Source organism: Coccidioides posadasii, chromosome 4 (assembly GCF_018416015.2).
Source record: "Coccidioides posadasii str. Silveira chromosome 4, complete sequence".
Taxonomy (NCBI): domain Eukaryota; kingdom Fungi; phylum Ascomycota; class Eurotiomycetes; order Onygenales; family Onygenaceae; genus Coccidioides; species Coccidioides posadasii.
The window spans coordinates 531382-555016 of NC_089410.1; the positions used below are offsets into that span (position 1 = coordinate 531382).

Sequence of the window (23635 nt, forward strand, 5' to 3'; positions counted from 1 at the left end):
CACCATCGTCAAGAAAGTTCATCCCCTCGAAAAACAACACACCCGAAATCAACACCAGCATGACCTCCATAGAAGATACCCGCGCCTCCCTCCAAGCTCAAATTTTAAAAGCGGAGCAGCACCTCCTCCAGCTAAAGCAGCAACTCGCTGAGATCGACCACCAAGCCTCCCAAGATAACACAGACACCGCAACGCCATCTTCTAGTGCGGCTACGACGACTGAAAGTTCGGATTTCAACAATGGCGTTCGAGAGGATTTTTGGAAGCGCAAGTGGCCTTTGCAGCAGGATGAGTATCGGCGCTATGGGCGACAGATGATCGTTGAACAGATTGGTTTGCAAGGTACGGTCCAGTCTTTGTCTGGCTTGCTCTCCAAGCCTCCGCCGTGGGCATAGTAGTAATAATTATTTTTTTTTCTTTATTTCAACTACAACAGGGCAACTCAAGCTTCGGAATGCGGCAGTTCTCATCGTCGGCGCAGGCGGCCTTGGATGTCCTGCAGCGATGTACCTTGCCGGCGCCGGCGTGGGCACCCTTGGAATCATCGACGGGGATACGGTTGAAGCTTCGAACCTGCACCGACAGATTCTACATCGGACCAAAAATGCCGGAAAATATAAGGTGGATAGCGCAGTTGAATATTTAGAAGAGTGGGTTAACCCCTTTGAAGGGCTCGGCTATTCGACACTGCTAAAAAGCTATATAATACAGACTAAATCCGCATCCCAAGTATATTCCCTACCGGACCCGCCTAACACCGCACGAAGCTCCAGATATTTTCGAAAAGTACGATGTTATCTTGGACTGTACGGATAATCCGGCCACAAGATACTTAATCTCCGACACGGCTGTGCTGCTCGGAAAGCCAGTAGTATCTGCGTCGGCCCTTCGGACTGAGGGCCAGTTGATGATCCTAAACTACCCTCCGAGGTCACCGGGAGATATATCAGGAGGCTCATGCTATCGCTGCGTTTTTCCCAAGCCTCCGCCAGTGGATTCCGTCATAAGCTGCGCAGATGGAGGAATCATTGGGCCCGTTGTGGGGCTCATGGGTGTGATGCAGGCTCTGGAAACGATTCGAGTCATCGCTTCGCCTATGACGGCCGAAACGGGTGAACAATCAATCGTTCCATCTCTTCACCTCTTCTCTGCATACTCGACACCGCCGTTTCGCAATATTCGACTACGCAAGCGTAGGGCAAACTGCAGTGTCTGCTCCGCAAACCCGTCCATCACCCTCGAGTCGTTACGCAGTGGCTCGACGGACTATGTTCAGTTCTGTGGCTCTTTGAACCCGCCATCCCTTCTCGACAGTAACCAGCGCATTACACCAACGGAATACATCCAGGCCCAACTGACTAGAACGTCTTGCAAGGAAACGGTAGAGGAGCCAATCCTTATCGATGTGCGAGAGAAGGTGCAATACGATATATGTGCCCTTCCAAATAGCATCAACATACCGATCTCGCAGATATTATCATCTTCCAGCCTTACTAGTACGCAAAACCTCGGGAAGCAATCCGCCGATCAGCCTTCCTGGCTTCCAGTGTCAATATTTAACTCTTCCGATGCAGTGTACATTGTGTGCCGACAAGGAAATGATTCTCAAGTTGCAGTTCAGAAATTAAGGGAATTGGGTATCGATCGAAACGGAGAAAGGACTATTGCTGATATGAAAGGTGGACTCAAGGCGTGGAGACGCGACGTTGAACCGGATCTTCCGGACTATTGACTTATGTTCGACCTGCGACCAAGGAAGTTACCAGAGACCATTAAATTAGCCTTTCCGCGGCATTTATATTGCATGCCACTTCGATCATATCCTAGTCGTGTGGCACTTTAACAGGGGCCTTTTCCAGCCAAGCCCATTCCACATCAACTCTGCCTTGTTCAACCAGGGCAAGTTTCTCAAACACGTTCACGGACACGTCGATGTCCGTTGGTTCGCAAGCAACACCTGTGAAGCGTAGTCAGCAACGATGCGCAACACGTACAAAAGAGAAGAAATGAACCAATGTCACGATGAAAGTGGTCGTACATCTATCAACAACAGTCACGTCGACGCTCTTGTCACCCCGTCTGAGTCGAAGCTTCAACCCACAAAGTGGGTTTTGGTTCGGGTTTGACCCTGTACTTGCGGCGTCGTACAAGATCCGCGAGACAGCACAGACATTCTCGGAGGCAGCGCTGGTTATGCCACAAGCTCCTAGGCCCGGCTCATAGTACGTGAGATCCCCGGAGTAGGGGCCACCATTATCGAGGGGTAGAGGCAGGTTCGAGCTTTTCCTATACGAATCCATTTAGCCTTCTGTTATCCAATGAAGGCAAGCAATGCCAGCAAATCAAGTCGAGAAAACGCGGGATGACGAAGCTCACTTTTTCTTCGACAAGCCCACTGCTAAGCCAATTATCAAGACCAAGAGCACAAGAGCAGCAGCTATTCCGCAAAAGAATAATCTTTGTTTCTTCTTGTTCCCGCCGAACCTCACTTCCTCTTTCAACATTGCCATTGACAATCCAAAAAATAGGCTCTTTTTAGTAGACACCGGAACGTCCTCCTTATGTTGCGCATATCCTAATGTCGATCCAGGGAGTGGCTTGCGACGAGGAACGGCCGCAAGTTGGGCAATGGCCACTCGCGCGCCTTTATCCTTCGTGGCTATTTTCTCCTCGGTGACATACCCAGCTTCCAGATCCTTCAACCCTGGCAGGGAGTGGGTTCGCGAAAGCGAAGAGACAGGGCTCTCTGGCGAGGATGCCATTGTCGCATAAATGAATGGAATTAGAAATAATAACGTGTTTCTCGTACGAAAATGAAGCAGTGAGTTAAAAAAAAAGATGCGCGGTCGCCCCGTGGCTATTCACCGTCGTAAGCGCCAGCCAGCGCGCAGGAATGCGACAGTTGGCGCGAAACCGTCAAAAAAGGAGAGTGATAACAAAGTAGTTACAAGAATAGAGGAGGGAGTCCTGAGTTGACCCAGCCAACAGGCAGTCAAAGCATCAAGCCATGATGGACAATTGGGAAAAGAATGTACTCCGCAAGGTGACTGGATCGACGAAGTGGTTAATGTCTCTGGCGGTCGCTAAGGGGCAGTCTCACTCGGGAAGGACGACGATCCCGGCGCACGACCTGACTAAGCAGCGATCGGCTCATTATCGGACCGAAATGATAAGATAAGACCATATATTTCGTTGGTCCGAGAAACCCTTACATTTCCGAGATCTCACAGTAACCTAATTAGGAATTATGCGAGAACTGTAATCCAAATAGCAAACTGTTGGAGCACTGTAGGATTTCTATTATCCTTCTGACAACACTTCCTTTCAGGAAATGAGCTCAGTTCTAGAATGTAACTGAAGTTTGAACTATGAGATTGAGGATTTCATTTCAAATTGAGAGAATTTCTTGATTCTGAAAACTAGGTAACTACTGTAGTTACAGAATTTCTGCCACTCTTTTGCTGTCTTAACCCACAGCAACCTTATTCAAACCTTACAGATCACCCTATCCAAAAAACCAATTTTGGAATTCTTTGCTATGTACGGAGTACTCCGTACTAACATCAGAAGTAATATTGGCATTAGCATTGTATCGAGACACTAGTCTCTATGTAGTTAGCCTCCAGCTTAGCGGCTCGGATCTTCTTTGATCCGACGCAGAGCAGTTTCATACTCTAAAAGTCCCCATAGGCGTTGGAAGCGGTTCGAGAAATCTCCTACAGTTTTCATCCCGGTTCTCGTGAGAGAGTGAGGGCACGAATGTATGGAGTGCACGTTCCGTGGTTCCTATAGCTTCCGCATATTACTGTAGTAGCCTTGTAGGCCCTTCGAGACCATGATACGCTTGGCACTGGCTTCTTGGCTCAGACTGCGTGGGGAAAGCGGGAAGTACCAACGCCTTGAACTCTTTCTGGTCCAATGAAAGCCAACCTACCACGGACTCACGTGACTTGGGATAGCTAAGGTTCCAGGGGAGCTTAACCGAACCACGTCTTGTTACCAGAACCTACCTTATTTGTCAAGTAGCATACTCCGTAGTATCAATGAAGATAGCTTTATCTTGCTGAACCTGAATTAGAATCCTTACACTTGGACCTCCTTCCGCAGCATTGTGACTAGGGTCACTAGAGAAAGGTACTGTTCCAAGGTCCCTTGCCATGCTGCATAGCCTGGACATCAGCCTTCAGCCATGGGTTAACTAGTTAACGTAACTATGGCTCCACCGATTTACATAAGCTGGATGGTTCTTCTGTAATAGGTGGGCGTCCGGTGTCTGGCTGGCTTAAGAAAGACTGATATTCCCAAATGGTAACTCCGTCATTAAACCTTTCCAGCTTCAAATAGTATTAAATAGAACAGCTAAGCATGATCTAATCTGTGACCTCCATATCTTCCTGTGCATCTTGAAGTATTTTTCTCATTTCCAAGCCCAGGTTTGGGTTTATTTCTTTCCATCAACCGCCGTTTGGAAAGACAACCCATCATAGCCTGTTGACCCATCGCGATAATGGCTGGTAGTATGGAGTGAAGTAGTCATCCATGGTTGTAAGAAAATCCAATTCATCACTAATTACACCCTTCTTCATGCCAGCCAGATCTCTTGTATTCATATAATTCCACTGTTCAAAATCCTCCACATGCCTCATGTAAGGATTCGCCGCGAACCCCTTACACAGATGAACAGCACCCGTGAGGGCCAGAGGCCTCAGCTTGTGAGCTGCTGGGAGTTGCATGTGTCCTCACAAGGCACTAAGTCACGTGCTCATGAGCACACATAAAAGGCTGTCACTGTGTGAATCTCTTGCTGGGAGCCAGTGGCAATCTTGTTTACAAGTTGTATATAGTGGAGCGGGGTACGATGGGATGCCTCGTCAAAGTAGGCGAGTTGGTTGATATGGTGAGAGCACAAGAAAGGTGAAAAATCACCACATAGTAAGGGTATGGTCGAGTAGTAAGTGTAGAGATAGATATGTTCTAACAGACACCTAAGCTTGCAAGGAGTAATAGTACTAAAGAGCCCTGTACTAACACAGGCAGCTCTAATGAGGAACATGTTAGGGGAACCGGTCGTATGTCACGTAGGTTTTCCCAGGATTAGGGATACGAAAGAGCTAAGTAGGTACGATGCCCGCAACTGGTGGGAGGGAGTCGTGCGTAAAACGTAGGGGTCCCCTCACTCGGAGACTGAACGCTGGGGTTCCCACGATCCATGCGAATCGTGTGATCCTTATACGTTCAGCGTTGGGGTCACGTGAATACCCCTGAACATCCGACGTCGTCCGATGCTTGGTTGGTCTAGGTCTACGTTCGTAACAGAACAGTAGCACATTTCATGAACAAGAAATCTTCATATTCTCTAACTAATAGCCAAACTGGTAGTAAGGAACAAGTGTGTAGAAAAGAGCAATGGTGCATGAAGGTAATAAGCAAGATGCAGGGGCTACAGGTGATTTATATAGCTCAAGGATAGTAGCTTTAGGGTGGTTTGCGCCTCAGACCGGAACAACCTTTGTCCTAATGAGGTACCGGAATCCCCACTACAATAGTTGCCAGAATACAGATCTTTTATCTTGTGTACTCTTTTTCCATGTATATTTCTTCTAGAGATTCATTGTCACACTGATCCATATGTATGATTCTTACATTTTGCCACTCTTCTTTGGTGACACCTGACAATGGTATCAACACAAAGAAGCCAACTCCCTGAAACTCATGAACCTGGGACACCAGTCAAAAACCTACCTGAAGAACAAACCCAAGTTTGTGAAGAGATAATTAATCTTGATACCTCACCTCTCTCAACTGTTAATAAAACAAGCACTGTGAACTCAGAGAGAGAGTCTACTCTGATACTAAAAGATAAAATCCAACAGCTTCACAAGGAGACCAAACTACTAAAGAAAATGGTGAAATGGCAAGAGAAGTTGAATGCTCTTCAGAACACCCAAAAGCACTTGCAAAGTGAATCTCTTGATATAGCTATCTTCAACTCAACACCTACAAAGCATCTGTTAATCTTGAGACCACCACAATACACAAAGTGCTACCAGACTGGAACCTACACAGAATATCACCAGTTTATCTCAGATATTGAATCCATTTGTGATGCAAGCAAACTGAATGATGAGGATACTCTCATGTACACTCTTACAGGACTTGGTTATATTGAGAAAAATCTTTGGGAGGCTTATCACAAAGGCAATCCATCAAAAAACAACTGGACTGGCCTTAAAGAATTTCTACATACAAGGCTAGGAGACCCAGCAAACCACACATAAAACTCTTGACAAGCAATCTTTGATCTTTGCAAAAGTTTGGATGAAACTGATTATATCTATCACCAACAATTCCTAGAGCTCACAACAGAGATTGGTGAAGAATTTAAAGATTCCACAAAAATAAAGAAGAACCTGTTTATATGAGGCTTGGATAAGCCCATGCAAACCAAACTGGATGAACAGCTGGAGATACCAGATGACATTAATGATATAATAGTACTGGCCACCCAGCTCTGACCAAGTGTGTCAGTAGCCTATACAAAGAATATCTTATATGTGAAGTCTATCAATTCAGTTGGAAGTGCTTGTGGAGGTATGAAGATCAATGACTCAAGACTGTAAATAAATAAGAGAAGTCAATCCCAGAGGCTTGCTCAGAAGATGGGAAAGAATCTTATCAAGAATTACAAAGTTTTGAAAAAGAATGAGAGGTGCTTTGAGTGTGGCCAAAAGAGCCATCTTGTGAAAGACTGTTTCAAGAAGAAGAAGAATAACAAATAGAAAGTTGAGAGGCTGTAAGTAGATAGAATTAATATAATAAAGTTGTTCAAGAACAGTCTTCTTGCTCTCCTCTCTATTGTTCTAGACACACAAAGCCCAACTGACAGAAGTATTATCTGGTCAGCACTAATAGATTCAGGCTGTCAATCTCTAGTGATCAGTTTGTGATTGGCTGCAAAGCTAGATTTAGAGATGCACAAGATGCCTATAGAGATTAAAACTGCTATGGATTATGAGAATGTCACTCTTGCAGAAGAGATTGTAAATATATTCTTTAAAGCTTGTGACTCTCACAGAAACTGGCAGTTATTCCATGAACAAGTGATGATCATAAATATAAGAGATGAGATGCTAGTGGATTTGAGCTGACTGCAGCAACACAATTCCAAGATATGTTTCAAGAAACTAAGACTAGAGTTCCAAACTGTGTGTCACAACCCACTCATGAAGATTAAACTAGTTAATCTCTCAGAGCTTGTGGAAGAAGAGAAGTCCATCTATATAATGACTCTCTGTGAATCAGAACAGGTGGTGACAGCAGACCTAGATCTCCAGATACTAGAAGTCTACTGTGAACTCACAGAAGTGTTTAGTAACAAGAGAGCTTGGGAGCTGCCACCACATCACAAAGATAATTTGGCCATAGATCTTGAATCAGAGAAGTAGTCAGGATTTGGAAGAACATACAGACTTTTATAAACTGAGCAAGAGACTCTTCATAAATATCTGAGCAGTGCTCTAATTCATAGATTCATCCAGTCTTTCAAGTCATCTGCAGAAGCACCCATCCTGTTCACATTCAAGAAGAATAGCAGACTAAGAATATGTGTGGACTATCACAACCTGAATTCAAAAACAGTCAAGAATAGATATTCTCTATCACTGATTGAAGATGTGTTGTATAAGCTCACAGGAGCTGCAATATTCACTCAGTTAAATATCAAGAATATCTACTATAGACTGAGAATTTATAAAGAAAATAAGTGGAAGACTGCATTTCAGACTCCACAGAGATTATTTGAGTACTTGATAGTGCTCTTTAGACTTATAAATGCACTGGCAGCTTTCCAATCATATATCACAAAGGCACTTAGCAAATATCTGGATGTGTTTGTGGTGGCCTATCTTGATAATATGGTTGTGTACTCAGCTCACAAGAAGAATCATAAGCAGCATGTGAAATTAGTACTTAAGACACTTAAGAATACAGATCTTTATTGCAAGCTGGCAAAGTGCAAGTTCAATGCTTACAAGATTGACTATCTTGAGTATGTCATAACATCAGAGGGTGTTCTTATGGAGAAGAGCCACATGAACACTATTCTTGACTGGCCAGAGCCAACCAGTAAGAAAGAGATCCAGATCTTTTTAGAATTTGCAAACTTTTACAGGTGCTTCATTTCAAGATTCTCTAAGATAGCCTGCAGTCTGACTGCTCTTCTAAAAAAAGGAGAAGCAAAGCTAAGCAGACATGTGTAAAAAGAGATAAGAAGAGAAGCCAATACTTTTATGACTGAGAAAGATTATGAAGTCTTTATAAGTCTGAAAAGAGCATTTACAGAAGCTGTTATGCTTCACCATTTTGATATAGAACAGAAGACCAGATTGAAAACAGATGCATCTGACTTTATGGTGTGTGGTATTCTATTATAGCTGGTGAAGAATGGCATCTGGGTTCCAGTTGGGTTTTATTTGCAGAAGATGCAATTCACAGAGATGAACTATAGTATTCATAATCAGGAACTGCTTGTGATTGTGGAGTTATTTAGATATTGGTGCTGCTAGTTGGAAGGCTTGTGAACACCAGTTCAAGTTCTTACAGATCATAATAGTTTGTGCTACTTTTCAGACTGCTCAAGATCTCTCATGAAGACAGATCTGTTGGGCACAAAGACTGACAGTCTTTTGGTTCACAGTTGACCATGTAAAAGGAACTAAGAATCCAGCAGATGGACTCTTGTAAAGACCTGACTATATCAAGAAGACTGGTCTAGATAATAAGAAGAGTTATGAGACTGCAAATCAACTAAGAGTAATGCTTGCAAAAGAGTAAGAGATTACAGAAAAGTTAAAATTAACAGCTCAAGTTTCTTCTAACCAGAAAGAGAAGAGAGAAGATGAGAATACATAACTTATCTTCACAAAGCTTTAGGCTGAGACCAAGAAACTACTTGCAAAGATTGTCTTGGAAGACATGTGCAAAGTGAAGAAGATTATAACACAGATTCAGAAGATTAAAGATCTGGTCTGCAAGAAGAATTCTTATAAAAAGAGCAGCTTCAATCTGTTGACATCACTGCCAAATCTACTGCAAAGTGATGACTATGCAGCTGAGGTCTGTAAAGGCATTAAGATGGGCACAAAGAAATTCATGATGTGGAAAGAGAAGAAGAATATTCTCTATAGAGATAGTCATATGTACATTTCTCAGAATGAGACTCTGTGAATAGAGCTAATTAGATATCATCATGACCTACCTCTCACAGAGCATTTTGCTACAGCAAGAATATACAAGCTTATAGCTTGCAAATACTTTTGGCCAAGAATGAGAGAACTGGTGAAGAAGTGTTGTGAAGTCTGTAGAGTCTGCCAGAGCTCAAGAAGAGTTTGCAGAAAGTCTCAAGAAGAACTATCACTCTTACTAATTCTAAATTACTCTTGGGAATTTATTAGCATGGATGTTATTACAGATCTCTCTACAAGCCTGAATTTTGAGAAGATGCAGTTTGACTGTATTCTGGTTGTAGTGAATCAGTTTACAAAGATGACTTACTTTATTCCTATAACAAAGAAGCTGACATCAGAGAAATTAGCCCATCTCTTTATTCACAAGATAGTGAGATTACACAGATTACCTGCAAGCATAGTAACAGATCAAGAATCTCTGTTTGTGAGTGAATTTTAGAATGATTTGACTCACATCTTGAAGATCACAAGAGCAATGAGCACAGCATTCCATCTGCAAACTGATGGTCAGACTGAGAAACTGAATAATGTGCTGGAGCAGTATCTGTAAAGCTATGTCAATTATAATCAGAATAACTGGATGATGTGATTGCCAATAACTGAGTTTGTGTATAATAACTCACAACAGGCTTCTACACAGAAATCATCTTTCTAGCTGACATATGAACTGAATCCACAAACAGAATTCTTGAACTCTGATAAGTATAGCTATGTGTGCAAGAATTCAAGGGATCAGGCAGAGACAATGAGATTGCTCTATAAAGAGATCAAGAAATTACTTATAAAGACACAAGTCTATCAGAAGAAGTACTATAATCAGAAGCACATCACAAAGATCTTTCAGATGGGAGACAAGATGTGACTTGACCTTCACAATATCAAGACCACACAGCCTAACAAAAAACTGGATTTGTTGAGGCATGGGTCTTGTAGAATTGTGGAGAAGATAGACTCACAAGTCTACAGACTGGAACTGCCTCCAGGTCTGCAAACTCATGATATTTTTCATGTATCTCTGCTCTGTGAACACAAGACCCACAAAGAAATTGATAGCTCATCTTATCATAAAGTTCATAAGACAGATGAGAATGAAAAGAAGTACTGGGTCTGTAAGATAATTAACTCAAAAAGAAAGAGTCACAAGCTGTGGTACAGAGTACATTGGGAAGAATATAATGATGAGAAGGACAAGATATGGATTTCCACAAGCAATGTTCATTCACTGAGAAAGCTACTCCAACAATTCTATAGTAGGAACCTGGACAAGCCTGGTTCACAAAAGAGATAGTGGAGCGGGGTACGATGGGATGCCTCGTCAAAGTAGGCGAGTTGGTTGATATGGTGAGAGCACAAGAAAGGTGAAAAATCACCACATAGTAAGGGTATGGTCAAGTAGTAAGTGTAGAGATAGATATGTTCTAACAGACACCTAAGCTTGCAAGGAGTAATAGTACTAAAGAGCCCTGTACTAACACAGGCAGCTCTAATGAGAAACAGTAGCACATTTCATGAACAAGAAATCTTCATATTCTCTAACTAATAGCCAAACTGGTAGTAAGGAATGAGTGTGTAGAAAAGAGCAATGGTGCATGAAGGTAATAAGCAAGATGCAGGGGCTACAGGTGGTTTATATAGCTCAAGGATAGTAGCTTTGGGGTGGTTTGTGCCTCAGACCAGAACAACCTTTGTCCTAATGAGATACTGGAATCCCCACTACATTTCCTCCTGGCCTTCAATGTTGGCATCCCCTGACAACAAACAACATATAAAATAAAACAAAACCAATTTAGTAAAATAAGAGAATAATAAATAGTAATGAGCAGTCTGGTAAGGAAAAACATAGGAAATAAGAATAAGGAGAGTGATAGCAGCAATCTCTAATAGTGATCACCATGATCCTCTTCTTCTACCAAGTTCTCAGGAGGAGGAGAAGGCCAAACTGACACTGGGTCAATGTTGTTGTGCACGCAATGCCAATAGGATTTATTACCAAAAGCTTTCTTTTCAATTTGGTAAGTCTTGACAATGGCATCCAGAGCAATTCACATGGCCTTTAGGCACCAGTTATTAATGAAGTCCTGAGCCTTTTTATCATCAGGGCCAAAGAGAATATCAAGTTCCTCAATTACCATGGGGTTGTCCCACCTAATTCATCCTACCAGGGCATCTGATATAGCTCCTAAGCCTTGTAATTGAATAGCGGTAGGGAATTGATATGGAACCAATGTGTAATGATTTGAATGGCCAGATGGAGACAAAGGCCCTGGAACTAGATCTCTATGTGCAGTGGAGAGCTGGGACCATGTACCAGCTTCATTGACTTCTAGATGTTCATGGTCCTCTTGGATTGCCACATACCAGGGTAGCATAGTATGTCAGACCTTTTTGCATGGACCATGGGCTCCATGGGGTAGCAGAGGGCTTGTAATTCAGACATTGCCAGGTTTGCAAATAATGTTGGTCCACCCAATACCAAATTTTCTTTTGTTGTCTTTGATATACATTGTATCTTTAATGTGGTGAACATAGCCATCAGTGGATAAGCCTTGTTCTTTGACTAGTCCCCACCAATCCTCTAGGTGGTTATGCATTCCTGACAAGATTTCTGTACAGTCACCAGGCTCTTCTGCAGTTAAGGTCAAGAATCCTTGTATTATGTTAATGCCCCTTCCAGTAGTAATAGCATCTGGAACATTAACATCAATATGGCAAAACCCAGTTTTATCCTCTGGCTTAGCATACTTGGTGTAGTATGGATAGGAGATTAATTTCCAAGCATGGTCAGATCTTGTCAGTACATACCATAGGTAGTACACAGGGTCCTGGCGCATAAGTTGTTGGCTGATACTGTGATACATTGTTCTCAACCATCTGTAATTGTCGCGACCTCCCATCATTCACTAATGATAGTAGTACATGTCATATTCACCATTGACCTGGGTGAGTACTGTGGTGGTGGTGCCTTGTAACTTATTGTTCCACCAGTGCATTAGCTGGGGAATGACAACAGACCCAGTTGTTTCCCATTCCTTCTGAAGATTGCTGGTGGTGAACTTGTTAACTCCAGTTATTCACATGTATTGGTTGAAGTTGAATGTTCTCATGTTTGCAACCAGAGGGATAATTGGCTGATGTTTGAATTTGTAAATGTCTAAAGCATCTTCAGCTCTAGCTGGTCTATTTGCCAAATGGAACCAGAGGTAGGTGCTGTCATTGGTCTTGACTGAGCCAATGTTATGATGATTCCTATGGATGTAAGCCAAATGGTTGAGAAGCTTCTCCCTATTAAGTGTGCGAGTCTGTAAACCAAGTTTTGAAGCCATTAGTTTAGCATGGTTATAGTATAGATAGATGTCAGCTTTCTTATTGCTAAAGGCCTTTCCTAACTGCTCCAGGATGTGAATAAGCTCCAACTCTGAATGTGTTTTTGTACTCTTTATCTTTTGGAGAAGCTGCTGTTCAAAACCATGGCAATGACAAGTACCAGAGTGTACTGCCATGACAGATTCTTCTTGTTCATGTCAGAGTATTTCCTTGTCACTTTCAGGAGGAATGACAGACTCATCTTTGTTGCCTAGGCCTTGGAGGGTTTGGTGTGCTGACATGGCTGTAATTCTTTCACTGCAGCACTTTGGAGCTTCTGATTGGCTGGGTGGATTGGCCAGCGCACTGGTGAATCCAAATGACAGCTGTGATTGGCCAGTTTCCAATTCATGCAATCTAATTAACATTGTACTATGTATAGAGGCTCCTGATACATTGCAGCTATATGGCATTGACATCCCACCCATTGGAACATCTCTTCATGATCTTGGTGACTGTGGTCCTTCTAGTAGACCTCAGGGGCTGCTTGCAGTGGAAGAGCTCCTAGCAATATCCTGAATTGAACATTGGGAGCTAGATGACTGTGGAAGAGCCAACAGCTGTAGAAGACCATAGTTTCCAATAGTCAGTCCTTGTCAGCATAGGGCATCTCTTGAAGAAAGTTCACAAGTGTGATTGACTTCTTTGTCAGCTGTAGTATAATCACCTGGCAATATAGCTAAGCTCTGGTGATGTCCAGCTCCTGTAGCATCTAGTCTTCAGAGCACTGCACTGTTAATATTGTTGGCAAACTTATCCCAATCCTTGTAGACATTTAGAGTATGGTGAAGCTTTTGTGCAGCCCACAGGCTCTCCACTTTTGGCCATATGGCATCAATCCTGTCTATCCCCCATGTAGTGACAAGCCTATCCTTGATCTTTTGCATATCAATGCAACATCATTCAACATCCAGGGTAACCTTTCAAGCATCATGGAAATCAGCTTCAAAATTGGTGTGTGTAACATGTTGCCAAGCTCTGGATCTTTCAACATATTGATAGAAATGGGCCACTAAGTCAGTGACTACATCAGTCACTTGCATAAGTGTGTTCATCAGCTCAACTTGTAGACCATATTGATGGTGTGGAGCTTGGTTATCAATGTATTTCATAGCTGCTGTTAGGTTATTGAAGAAATAGCCATTCAAGTTAACTCCACTGTCTCTGGTAACAACCAGGCCTTGGTTTTCAGTTGCTGGTGCTAAAGGAGGCAGGTTGCTTTGTCCAGCCATTTTTGAAGAATATCAGGAATCAAAAAATTTGCAAATGTCAGAATAACAGAATAGAAGGAAATGTTGAATCTGTAAAAAGAATCAAGCTTGAATGTAAAAGAAAGTAAAAGCTTCAGCAAAGAAAAATTGACCTTTAAATATCTCCAGAAAAAGTGAATGCTAAGCAAATAACAAAGAAAGAGAAACTTTCTGAAAGAGCAAGCAAAAACTTCACTTTGCAGACAAATAAAAGAAACTTTCTGAATAAGCAAGCAAAAAACTTCATCTTTGCAAACAAAACACAACAAATTAAACATCTTGTGGAGATATAACAACAGCAAAGCTTCAGTCATCTGGTATAACAGTTGGAAATCACATTTGCTCCATTTCTTCTTGATCATTTTCATTTTCATTCTGATCCAAGAAGCTAATATCTGAGAAACTGCTAGAGGGAATGTTAGGTCAACTTCTGGTGGCATATCTTTGAGAGATGTTCTCCATCTCTACATCAGAATCTGCTGGGCTATTATTGAATGGCTCTATTCCAGGTTTCATAAGGTACTTCTTTAATCTGTTTCCTGCAATAGATCCTTTGAGTTCAGTGCCATCTAACTCTTCAAGATGATAGGCACCTAGTTCTTGATTGGCAGACTTAACCCTATAGGGTCCTAGCTATCAAAAGCACAGGGTGTTATTTCTAGACATATTCTGTTCTTCTTTGGTATTGTGAAGCAAGACAAGGTCTCCAGGTAGAAGAGAGTTGGTCTGAACATTATGGGTATCATCAAAGTATTTCTTATTTCTAGTATGCATTCAGAGCTGATGATAAGCTGCTTCCAGAACATTCTCATCTTGTCTTTTGATTTGCTGTGCTTGCATCAGAAGCAGGTCTTCAGTTGTTCAAATCTTTTGCCAGGGAATTGTTTGCCAAGTAGGAATCTTGAGTTCAATTGGAAGAACTGCCTCCTGGCCCATTAGCAATCTATAAGAGAAGACACCAGTACTAGCCTTAGTTGTCATTTGATCTGCCATCAGAATCACAGGAAGATGTTTAATCCAATCCCTTCCAGTGTTATTGGTAGCTTTAGCTAGCCCATCAGCCAAAGGCTTATGGCCAACTTCCACCATACCATTTGCAGGAGGGTTATAGGGTGAAATAACAATGTGTTTAATGTTGAATTTCTTCAGTAAGGTCTCCACAACATCCTTATTTTCTGGTCCTCCATCCATAACAAATTTGGCAGGCAGGCCCCATTGACAGATGATATCCTCATAAAGAAATTTGGCCACAGCTTCAGCTGTTGCCTTTTTCAAGACTCTAGCTTCCACCCATCTAGTGAAGTCACATCTGGCAACAACCAAATAATTTCATCCTCAACAGGAAGGCATGTGCTTGATATCCACCCCAACTTTCTCCCAACAGATAGGGGCCCAGATAGGATGAAGCTCTTCACTCAATCTTTGCAAATCTCTTTGTTAACATTGAGAACAGTGCTTCACATAAGCAGACACATCTTTATACATTCCTGACCATCAGTATCAAGCTTGTAGGGCAGAGTATGTTCCCTCTCACCCTTTATGGCCAAATTCATCATGCATCATGTGTAAAATTTGTTTGTGCTGTTCTTTGTTGTCCACAACATGTCTTAGAGACACACCAGATCCCACTTGCCTAAATAGCTGATTGGCCTCCACCACATATTTAATTGCTTTTCTTCAGAATCTCGCGTACTCTTTTCCTTCCATGCCCAATGGTTTTGATAGGGTGGTTAGGTATTGTGCAATTTTCTCCAATTCTTCTGAATATGTTGAGTCCAGTATCCTAAGGTCTTCACTATCAAGAGCTTGGCCAGCTAAAACTCTTATAGAATCCATAAAGGCAAACAGATCTTCATCTTCTTCAGATTCAGGCTGTTCCCCAATACCTAGTCCTCAGTGAGATAGTCTGTCAGCAGCTGTGTGTTTTGTCCCAGGAACATGTTTAACAGTAAAGTCAAAGAGGCATATCCAAGCTATCCAATTGGTAACCAAAGCTTCTGGAACATCTGTAGCAGTCCTATTAAGTTGGGCAACAAGAGTTTTTGCATCAATTTCCAAGGTAAAGGGCACTCCATAGATATGGTGTTGGAATTTCTTGAAGACTTTTAAAACAGCTCTGCATTCTTGTTTGCCAGCATCATATGTTTTCTCTGAATCACTCCATACTCCAGATTCATATTGTGCAGGATGTCAAGCTCCTTGTTGCTCCTGAATAATGCATCCTCCCCATCCTAATCCACTGGCATCAACAGCCACAGTGATAAGCAAAGGATCCTGTTTGTAATTGATTGGGAGAATGATAGGGAATAAACATAACTTTTCTTTCAAAAGCATAAAGATGTCATTTTGCTCTTCAGTCCATGTCCATGTAACATTTTGTTGAAGCAGATAATGTAAAGGTTTGGTTATCCAACTATAATGCTCTATGAGTATTTGGAAATATCCAGCAAGCCCTAGAAATCCTCATAATTCTGTAACACTTGTAGGAGTAGGCCAATTCACAATTTTAGCCACCTTGGCTTCCTCAGGTTGTTGTCTGTCATAGTTGCAGACTCATCCAACAACATTGACTCCAGACATGCAGAATTGAGATTTGGTGCTGGAGATCCTGGCCCCAGAGATTTTGACAAGCCATAGAATGTAGTCCAGGTTCTGCAGATGGTCATAAACAAATCTTCTTATTCCTGGGAGGACTTCAGTTTCATCTTTGACATGTGATTCTTTTATCCCAAGATCATCCATAAAGGCTTGAGCAATCTCTGGAAAAACCTTGTGTATTATCTTCATTATCCTGCATTGGGCTTGAGCTGGCGAATTTGTTGCCCCTTGGACTAAATTTGTATGGTGAAAGAGCTCAATAGGGATTGCAATGGCTGTCATATCTCTGCTTTCTTCAGCTAACAGAAAATTATCATATCCAGAGAATAAGTTGCATAGGCTAGCCATAACAAGTCCACTGAAGTCTTCAGTGTATTTGTCAACATTAGGAGAAATAAAAGTGTCCTGAATAGTAACTTTGTTGTACATATGTGCTGTGTCAACTAAATGATATTCACCTTTCTGTTTCTTTGCGACCAGAAAATAGGGATTGGTATATGAACCATGGCAAGGCTTCAATGTTTTAGCTTCTAACCTGTCCTGAATGATTTTAATTAGCTTATCATGTAGAGCATGAGGAATTTGGTAAGTCTTAGTCTGCCAAGCCTCATGAGGCTCTGTCTGAATAACCTGGAGAGGCAAGCATTCAGGATGAATGCCACATAGGTCTTTGAATGATCAAGCCAATGCTCCTTCACATTTATAAAGGACTGATATGAAAAATTCCTTCTCCTGACTTGTCAGTTTGAATCCAATTTTGAGCTTCTCAATTCTCTCATTTGTTAGCTGTTCTCCAACAGGAAAGGGCGCAATCCTAGGCCTAATATGGTCATCAAATTCATAATTAAATGTGATGTGTTTCTTCTCAGGGTAATACTTATCCAAACAAACATCCACCCAATTATCTAGGCCTTCTGGCTTGCTTTCATCAGATTTTCCAGGTGCTAATAGCTTTATCTTATCAGCTTTCCACTTATAAGCAGTGCACACTCTCCAGACCTCTGAAGAAGGTGGCCTGATGTCCCATCCACAATTGAAAATATCTATCTGACACAATTTCTTTGTGACAAAATTGTGATTTTTGTTCAGAGATGTGTAAATTAATTGAGCACTTTGTGGAATAGGTTTGCAAATTAAACTGGAATTTATATCATGTGTGTAATGTTTGCAGTGAGCTGTGATGCTGTCTGGATTGGGAAGTGGAGATTGGAAAATCTGAACTCCCAATGCAAAATTATCCTTGTCTTCTGATTAGTCCATTTGATTCACCAGCACACTGGTCAATCTGATTAGACTTAGCACACTTTTGGATTCACCAATGCTGGAATTATGTTTCTCCTCATTGCTGTAAGCACCAATGCTGGCAATGCTGCCAATGCTTCTGACTTCCCTATTCTTTTCAATCTCCTGACCTTCAACCTTCTCATCATTAATTCTTATACTTATTGTCTTCATCACATCTTCTTCATTCTCCTCAGGCCTTGTATCCACAGGCATCTGCCTGATTAAATGCCCATTGAATTGTTTAAATGATTGCTGTTTGATTTATCAGTTGCATATCTCATGTTGCTCAAGTTTGGCTTAAAGTCTTTGAAAACTAGACAACATGTTTGTTCTTTATTATAAATTTCACAGTTCACTCTGCTGTCTTCTGAGGTGTTGCACCCCCAACAGACAGCAAATTGCCAAGGTCTTCCAAGAATAAGTTGCTGATCCCCTCCCTTGAATATAAGAAAAGAGGTATGTGTAACAATATCTCCAATTTGAACAGGCACTTCATCACAAAATGTGTAAAAAGAAGTGACTTCTCCTGTTTGAACAACCATGGTCACTTGTGGCTTATTTTCCATTGGCAATTTCAACATTTCAGTGTACTTCTAAGACAACAAATTGATTTCTGAACCAGTATTGATCAACACCATTAATTCTTGTTGGTTTATAGTGACTGGCGCATATAATGAATGCATTCCATATGCTGTTTTGGATTTTGGCACCATGAGCTTTGAAGTAAGTTGACTGGAATTGATCTTTAGCTCAGACTGAACTGGTTTGGAGACTCCAACCCTTGCATGGCTTTTGCTAGTACTGTTATTCCAGCCTGATCTGAAGAATGCTTGATAAAGCTTTGGTGATACACCTATAAGCTCCTTGACTGACAATTTGACTTTTCCATTGAGAATTCAACCCATTAATTCATTGGCATCTGTTGAATCATGGATCTGAGAGGATAAGTGATCTGTTGCAGAATATCTTGATCTTTGTTTCTCCACAGACTTGTTCTGAATTTCAGGCTTCTTCTGATTAATTGGTTCAATATCTTCCATGATATTGTCATCAACACTAGCCTGATTATCCTGGTAAGTAATAAATTGTCCAGTATGCTGAGTATGGGGTGTTGCAATCTTAGCTCTTTGATTGTTCTTAGCTTCTCCAACTGTTCCAACATTGACTGATGTCCTTTCTTCCAATGGTTCATATTCCTTATCCAAATCAGATTCTCCATCAGACATTAGATATGCAAGCTGTCCTGCTTGAATCTTCACACTGGTTGAATTTGCAGGAGGTGTCTCTTCTTGCTGATTGATCTTCTTTTTAGGGCTTGTTGACTCCAGAATCACTCATTCATCCTCTTCCATAGACCACACAATATACATGTTTGGGATTCCAGATTTAGGAGTGACAGCTTGATAGTTTTGACCCTTAGAGCCCATGTGTAAGTTCCCTTTATCATCAATATGGCAGTATCCATTACTCATATTGGATTGGTATTCATAACACTGAGATTGATGATGTCCAGGTTTTCCACAGTAGAAGCATGAGGGACATATCAAAATTCCTCCAGTTTGAGCTTCTCCTCATCCACAAGCACTACTATAGCCTGTCATAGGAGAGCCATTTCAAGCCAAATAGGGGTTGACTGGCAGTTGAGTATTCTCTTGTACAGTTGTAGGATTAACAGTCACATTTGTTGGATAATTTGGTATAGATTTTGGAGGTCCTTCTCTCTGCAGCATATAATACTGATCAGAATTCCCTTGTATCTGATTTGATTGTACTCTCATGGCCAATGCCAAATTTGTGAACTTATTGGTCATCTTTTCAATAGCAGCTTCAATATTAGTGCTGTTAGAGCCCTTGGCTTTGGCTTTTGATTCAGATTCTTCAGTCTTTGCAAAACTAGCTGTTTTCTTTGGAGCTTCAACTGTAGGAGGCTTGTTAGCCAATTGATATTGCTCACCAAGCTTCTCTATTTTCTTTTGTTTCATTTCATCTTCTTCAAAGACCTTCTTATTCCCTTCATACTGGTCAATCAAATCCATGGTCACCCAAACAACTTTCCTAAAATCAATAAGCAACATATCATCTGAAAGATTGAGCTTGGCCTTGTCAATAACCTTATTCTGGAGCTTCTCAGGTAGCCCCTGAAGGAACCAAGACACCTTAGTGAATTCATCAAGCCTTCCATTTGCTTGAACTGTACTGGCAATAGTAGTGTATTCTCAAACATAGGCATGAATATTGCCATCCCAAGCACACAGTTTCTTTGTAATTGCCTGGAGGTAATCCTGACAGTGAATCTTGTAAGTGATGTCTTAATCACAAAATTTATGAATAATCTCTTTGGAGAATACTTCCCAATTACCTTCTTTGTAGCCTTCCAAGGTCTTCATCCATTCTCCAATCCATGTAACACAGTACCTAGCCAACCATTCAATAATGTTTTTAGGGTCAATTACCCCATGATCCTTGCACATCTGATAAAACCTTTCAATAAACAGGGTAGCATCTCTGCTGTCAAACCAAGGTGCATTTGCCATGCCAGGGGAAGGCATAGAAATGTGGAAATGAACCACAATTCTCTTGTCCTCACCCAGTAACATAATTGCATATGATCCTGTAGTACCTTCAGCCATAGTTGATTCTGATTCCAATTTCTTGGTTTCTTGATCTTTGGTCATGTCACACAGTATGTTCTGTCTATTAGTCAATATCTTCCAAAAACCTGTTTATCAGGCAAGCTCTAGATAAGAGGCATTCAAATCTAAGCTCCCTAATCTTATTCCTAAAAAAAACTGATTAGTACTGTGTTCCTAGTCCATAAGATCTTACCTTGAAATAGTGTATCACTTCATGTGTCTCAGAATTTGTTTTTCTCTTCCTTGGCAGTCACCAAATCACCACATCATCATCTTCAGGTCTCAGCTTGGTCACCAAATGGAGCGGGGTATGATGGGATGCCTCATCAAAGTAGGCAAGTTAGTTGATATGGTGAGAGCACAAGAAAGATGAAAAATCACCACATAGTAAGGGTATGGTCAAGTAGTAAGTGTAGAGATAGATATGTTCTAACAGACACCTAAGCTTGCAAGGAGTAATAGTACTAAAGAGCCCTGTACTAACACAGGCAGCTCTAATGAGGAACAGTAGCACATTTCATGAACAAGAAATCTTCATATTCTCTAACTAATAGCTGAACTGGTAGTAAGGAACAAGTGTGTAGAAAAGAGCAATGGTGCATGAAGGTAATAAGCAAGATGCAGGGGCTACAGGTGGTTTATATAGCTCAAGAATAGTAGCTTTGGGGTGGTTTGCGCCTCAGACCAGAACAACCTTTGTCCTAATGAGGTACTGGAATCCCCACTACAATAGATGAAGGTAGTGGAACTAGAAAATGAGTTAGGGAGAGAAAAGATATAATCAAACTGAACTAAATTCAATTGATTTCAAAACAAAAGAAGAAAAACTAAACTAAGACTATGTAATTAGAGTCTCCAGCTCCTTCTGTAAAGACCTGTAACAACTACCCATAATCTCACTGCTGAAAAGAGCAAGCAAGGTGTCTATAGTATAGACAGTTGTTACATTTTTGACCCAAGCTTACAGAGATGCACTCTGCAAAGACTATATTGCTATAGCTCTGCTGTACTCTCTTGCAGGCAGAGCACTTCTGTTCTGGTGGCAGCTGGGCCTCAGCTCTAGTTATAAGAATACTCTTGCAGAGCTGGGTATGGATAGTCAACTGATTTAGATTATCCAAACCAGCAATAAGCACAGGTCTTTGGATAGACTTGCAACACCATGCTCTTTTACAGACAGACAAAGCTTGTGCCCCTGTATAAGAGGAAAGGCCTGGAAGAACCACCAGATTGGCCTGCAATGCATCAGCAAAAGTAGCAGCTGGCAGTATTTAGATGAAGATGGTCTGGAACCATCATTATCAGTCTCACAGGGGGGGTGCTGGGCAGTCCCAAGCACTCTACAGAATTATGGCACTCACAAACCCTGCTGGCACAGAGGAAACAACAACAACAACAATCTAAAGAAGATTAGCTGTAAACTGAAATATGATAGAGGATACTCACATTTCTGGCTAGGGCCAGAGCAACAACTGTAAGAGAGAAAGACAGAGCAGCAGAACCCTAACTTTATCAGCACACAAATCAATGTCAGCTCACAAGAAATACTTACAGCTTGAGCTGGTGTGGAGGGGGCAGCAACAACTAGTGGAGAGGGGGGAGAGAGAATAACAATGCCCTAGAACTGTCAGTTATAAATACTTCCCAAACTTCTCACAACTACTCACTGAAGGCCCAATCTCATTCACAAAAGAGAGGGTGGGAGTTCTCCCAAGGAAGGAAAGCAGAGACAAGTTACAAGAGAGGGGGGGAGAGGACTGCACACCAGCAGCAACTGCTAGCAAGCATCAGTCTCTCCACAAACCAAACCCCACATGAAGACAAAACCAAATGGCCATGCGAAGCAAAGGCACAACCAGGGGTGAACTCACCAGCTTGTGGCCTTTCAGCCAATCACACAGAATGTTGAAGTGAAGCCATTTTTCTTCCAGAACATCAGAGACCTCCTATGATATAGGCTAGAGAAGGAAGAGAAGAAAAGAAGAGAAAGAGAAAGCAAGAAAAAGCTCTCTCTTAAGCTAGTGTTCATTATCTAATAGTGACACAGGGCTAGCAAGAACAATAGAGACTCTCTACATATTGTTGTGTTATTGGGTTCTGTTGTGTTATTAGAGTTGTGTTGATATCACATCTCTAGTGAGGCTGTACTCTTTTCCTTATGAGGAAATTTTTATTTTTCCCAAGAGGTTTTTTGTTTTTCTACTCATGAAGATTTTTAATGAGACAGCTGCTTTGAGGGACCAAGGCTTACAAGGGGGGGGAATCTGTAAGAATTCACTGTGAACCTCTTACATGGATGAACAGCACCTGTGAGAGCCAGAGGCCTCAGCTTGTGAGCTGCTGGGAGTTGCATGTGTTCTTGTGAGGCACTAAGTCACATGCTTGTGAGCACACATAAAAGACTGTCACTGTGTGAATCTCTTGCTGGGAGCCAGTGGCAATCTTGTTTACAAGTTGTATATAGTTGCCAGAATACAGACCTTTTACCTCACATACTCTTTTTCCATGTATATTCCTCCTAGAGATTCATTGTCATGCTGATCCACATGTACAATCCTCACACCTCACTCTTCCTGGGCCTTCATAGTGAACACAGATCCAGAAAAGAACCCAGAAGAATGACTCAAGATCATGCATGAATGAGTGCTTCTCCCCATAGAGCATGCTAATTGCCATGAATGCCCTGGTGCTAGTTTTGCCTCACACTCCCAAGAACCCATCACATTGTGCTCAGATGGCAAGGTTGAGGTTGGTTAAGAAGAACTGCCAAGAGAGATTGTTATCATCTTTGTTGACCAAAGGATTTCACAGGGAGATATCACTCTGGATCAACCCAGTCTTGGTGTACAGGGATTCATAATCTATTATGCAGTCTTTCATTCTGACAAGTAGAGCCACCCTTGAGCTGCTTTTGTAGATAGGCTTTTCATAATTTTTGAACAATGACATGATGGTGCACTTGATTTGGTGGGCTACTGCCCACAAGATGCTTTATTGGAGAGCTGGACTGGGTATGCTTGCTGGGGGGAAGGAGAAGTATTGTGTCCACACAATCAGAAGATTGTTTCCATCCAATGGTTCTGCTTTAGCTGATATGGCCTCTGTTGGATGCACTTGTTCTCATGGCCACCTGCAAGCTACTCTGCTTGGCTTTTGACAGAGGAACCTCTAGACCCTTTCAAATAGTCCATACATGATCATCCTTGCCATCCAACTGGACAGTTTGGTGAAAGTAATGTTGAGCAACATTTGTGACTCCACT

General features: G+C 41.7%; 2 protein-coding genes across 2 annotated transcripts; one reads left to right on the top strand and one right to left on the bottom strand.

Moving 5' to 3' along the window:
• Window positions 1–25: 25 nt before the first annotated feature.
• Window positions 26–1732, top strand: UBA4 (Urmylation protein; the record flags this gene model as incomplete). Its single annotated transcript, XM_003071941.2, has 3 exons — window positions 26–342; window positions 437–650; window positions 712–1732. Exons 1-3 carry the CDS (start codon window positions 60–62, stop codon window positions 1730–1732), a joined length of 1518 nt encoding a protein of 505 aa, XP_003071987.1. The 5' UTR covers window positions 26–59.
• Window positions 1350–3162, bottom strand: D8B26_007085 (uncharacterized protein). Its single transcript, XM_003071942.2, has 3 exons — window positions 2377–3162; window positions 2039–2286; window positions 1350–1957 (listed from the first exon to the last, which is right to left on the bottom strand). Exons 1-3 carry the CDS (start codon window positions 2760–2762, stop codon window positions 1824–1826), a joined length of 768 nt encoding a protein of 255 aa, XP_003071988.1. The 5' UTR covers window positions 2763–3162; the 3' UTR covers window positions 1350–1823.
• Window positions 3163–23635: the final 20473 nt, after the last annotated feature.